At 34.3% G+C, this 4,147-nt stretch overlaps 1 protein-coding gene across 1 annotated transcript; it reads right to left on the bottom strand.

Annotated features, from left to right (window-relative positions):
- Window positions 1–375: 375 nt before the first annotated feature.
- Window positions 376–1,107, bottom strand: LOC107488347 (uncharacterized). Its single transcript, XM_016109077.1, has one exon. It carries the CDS (start codon window positions 1,105–1,107, stop codon window positions 376–378), a length of 732 nt encoding a protein of 243 aa, XP_015964563.1.
- Window positions 1,108–4,147: the final 3,040 nt, after the last annotated feature.

Genomic DNA, 4,147 nt, shown 5'->3' with positions numbered 1-4,147 from the left:
ACTTTCTAAAAATAAAGATATGTTCCTAAATTAGTATAAGTATGTATTATTCATTAAATATTAATTATAATATAATTATAATAAATATATTTTTTATAAAATAATTTAGAATAGAGAATACGAAAGTTCATTTTGGAGGGAAAACGGAGTCATGAGAGATCAACACGTCACCTTCATTAGTTGGGAGAAAACCCAATTTTAGTATATTAAGTAGATTCCTTTTTAGACGTTTCCTGCAGAATTATTAAAAAAATGTATTATGCTTCAACCTTCATGTAAATAATTTAAATCACAACCATAACTTATGCAATAAAAAAATTAGTAACAATATTATTAGAACTGAAATAAATTAAAATTTACAACTTACATAGACAATTAAGCTCGACATTTTTTCCTTGATTCAAAGTCATCTATTATTGAATTTGTACTGAAAGTAGCTGCAATTTCTTTCTCAATGTAAATGACTAAATTATCTGCAAGAAATTCGTGTGCCATTTTACTCTGAAGTCTTGTTTTAACAATTTTCATTGCCGAGAAAGCTCTTTCTGTTGTTGCTGTAGATACTGGAAGAGTCAAGACATTGCGAATCAATCTATCAACCAAATGATAAGTTCTTGATTTTCCTGTTTCCTTCAATCTTGGACATAACTCATAAAGTGTCCCAACATCTTTTAGATGATTCGATATATCAAATGCATAATGTTGCAATTCAGCATTCAAAAAAATCATTTCATGATCAGAAAAATCTGAAGGATAAAACTTTTCAGCTAACTTGCATATATTCTGAATATTAAACAACTTAAAATTATCTTTAGGGTCCAAAGCAGTACTTAAAGTCAAAAGCTCCATGGTTTCCTCATTGAATCTACCATTTAACTCTTGAATTTGAGAGTCAATTGCTGCCAAAAACACATCAACTCGATAATGATGCTCGATTGTTATCTTTGGTTGACGAGATCGACCTCTTCCAACAGTGTATTGTGTACTCATATCAGGGATGTCAATTTTATGTTTCTCACAAAACTTCTTAACAATCTCAAGTAAATTACACCAACCATTATCCCTCAATTTTTGAAGAAGTAGTTTTGATGTGGAAACAACATGCATTGCATTCAAAATATCTTGAGATTTTTGTTGTAATTCTTGGCACAAAATATTAATCCCTATACTTTCCTTCATCAAATGTAACGAAAAAAACAAATTCAAACGAGGATAGCACTTTGTTAATACCATAAGCCTCACTTCTTTGAGCAGAAGTTGTACCATCATCAATAATGTTATTAAGAACGGTTTGAGTAGCTGCAAACATTCTTATCAAGCTACAAACAGAATGAAAGTGAGAACTCCATCTTGTATCTCCAGCTCTTTGTAAAGTGTCCATTTGATTTGCACATTGACCTGTTTCTAGCTCATCATTGGCAATCAATTTTGCATTTTCAATTTCTTGAGTTTCTTGTAGTTGATCATGTCATTTGCAAGATGCACCAACAATATTGACAATAGCAGTCAATTGTATGAAAAACTCATGAATTTGAAGTACTTCCCTTGAAGTAGCTGACGAGCGGATAATTTATACGCTTTTTGGCATTATTTTTAGGTAGTTTTTAGTATGATCTAGTTATTTTTAGGGATGTTTTCATTAGTTTTTATGCTAAATTCTCATTTCTGGACTTTACTATGAGTTTGTGTGTTTTTCTGTGATTTCAGGTATTTTCTTGCTGAAATTGAAGGACCTGAGCAAAACTCTGATAGGAGGCTGACAAAGGACTGCTAATGCTGTTAGAATCTAACCTCCCTGCACTCGAAATAGATTTTATGGAGCTACAAAACTCCAAATGGCGCGCTCTCAATGGCGTTGGAAATTAGACATCCAGAGCTTTCCAGTAATATATAATAGTCCATAATTTATTCGGAATTTGACAACGTAAACTGGCGCTCAACGCCAGTTCCATGCTGCATTCTAGAGTCAAACACCAGAAACACGTCACGAACCAGAGTTGAACGCCCAAAACACGTTACAACTTGGCATTCAACTCCAAGAGAAGCCTCAACTCGTGGATAGATCAAGCTCAGCCCAAGCACGCACCAAGTGGGCCCCGGAAGTGGATTTATGCATCAATTACTTACCTCTATAAACCCTAGTAGCTAGTTTAGTATAAATAGAACTTTTTACTAGTCTATTAGATATCTTGGTTCCATATTTGGATTTTGACATCCTGGTTTTCGTTTTGGGGGCTGGCCATTCGGCTATGCCTGAACCTTGATCACTTATGTATTTTCAACGGTGGAGTTTCTACACACCAAAGATTAAGGGTGTGGAGCTCTGCTGTACCTTAAGTTTCAATGCAATTACTACTATCTTCTATCCAATTCGATTTATTCCTGTTCTAAGATATTCGTTGCACTTCAACTTGATGAATGTGATGATCCGTGACACTTATCATCATTCTCACTTATGAACGCGCGTGACTGACAACCACTTCCGTTCTACCTTAGGCCGGGCGCATATCTCTTGGATTTCTTAATCAGAATCTTCGTGATATAAGCTAGAATTGATGGCGGAATTCATGGGAATCCGGAAAGTCTAACCTTGTCTGTGGTATTCCGAGTAGGATTCCGGGATTGAATGACTGTGACGAGCTTCAAACTCCTGAAGGCTGGGCGTTAGTGGCAGACGCAAAAGAATCACTGGATTCTATTCCAACTTGATTAAGAACCGACAGATGATTAGCCGTTCTGTGACAGAGCATTTGGACCTTTTTCACTGAGAGGATGGGATGTAGCCATTGACAATGGTGATGCCCCACATACAGCTTGCCATGGAAAGGAATAAGAAGGATTGAATGGATGCAGTAGGAAAGCAGAGATTCAGAAGGAACATAGCATCTCCATATACCTATCTGAATTCCCACCATTGAATTACATAAGTAACTTTATCTTTATTTTATGTTTATTCACTATTATTTGATTTTCAAAATTCCATAATCAATTATTATCCGCCTGACTGAGATTTACAAGGTGACCATAGCTTGCTTCATACCAACAATCTCTGTGGGATCTACCCTTACTCACGTAAGGTTTATTACTTGTACGACCCAGTGCACTTGCTGGTTAGTTGAACGAAGTTGTGGAAAGAAAGTGCTGAGTTAATAGATGCACATACCAAAGAGCCATTATTGATGAACACAATTTCGTCCACCAGTAGCCACTAGTGCTAACTGCAATCTATGAGCAAAATAATGGACATAATATGCTTGTCAGCAATCATTGAGAAATAAATCTTGTAAACCATTCCATTCCCCAATCATATTGCTAGCACCATTATACCCCTGGCCTCGAATATTTTCAATTTGGAGATTATAAATAGAAAGCACAGACACCAACTCTTTTTTCAAAGTCAAGGCACTAGTATCACTAACATGTACATGATCAAAGAAGCGTTCACGAACAAAACCATCCACATCAACAAATCTCAAAACAATAGCCATTTATTCTTTTTTAGATTCATCACGAGCTTCATCAATGATAATACAAAATTTGGCATCTCCAATATCCTTTCTAATTGAGTTTCTTACCATTGTAGCAAGAACATGTATAATTTCTTTTTGAACATCACTTGAAGTATATTTACCATTTTTCAAATTTCTTTCTATTTGACTTTTTGTTTGTTTCTTATCTTTTTCAAAACCACCTAACTACTTTTTCCTCTTTAATTTTCGAAAATATCTCATCTCTTTTTCAAAAATTCTTTTTAATTGTTTTAAGAGTAAAGTATCGTTTTTGTCCCCAACGTTTGGGGTAAGTCTCAAAGTTGTCCCTAACGTTTCAATCGTCCTATTTAAGTCCCTAACGTTTTAAAATAGACTCAATGTTGTCCTGCCGTTAGGGATCCGTTAATAAAATTGACGGCGGGACAAAATTGAGACGATTTTGAAACGTTAGGGACTTAAACAGGACGAAAACGTTGGAGACAAAAACGATAGATAGAAATAAATTTTAATTTTATTCTTCAATAATATCAATTTTTTACTGTACATAATATTCAATTATTTTAATCACATTTACACTTAATCACGTTACTTTCATTCTAAATAAATAATGTAATGTGATTAGAATGAAATAAAGTGTAAAATTAATATATATATAT

Source organism: Arachis duranensis, chromosome 5, assembly GCF_000817695.3.
Source record: "Arachis duranensis cultivar V14167 chromosome 5, aradu.V14167.gnm2.J7QH, whole genome shotgun sequence".
In the NCBI taxonomy this organism is placed as follows: Eukaryota; Viridiplantae; Streptophyta; class Magnoliopsida; order Fabales; family Fabaceae; genus Arachis; species Arachis duranensis.
This window is presented reverse-complemented; position numbering and strand designations above follow the sequence as displayed.

Coding starts and splice junctions, on each gene's coding strand:
- LOC107488347 (XM_016109077.1), bottom strand. CDS start 1,107: ATGCATGTTGTTTCCACATCAAAACTACTTCTTCAAAAATTGAGGGAT.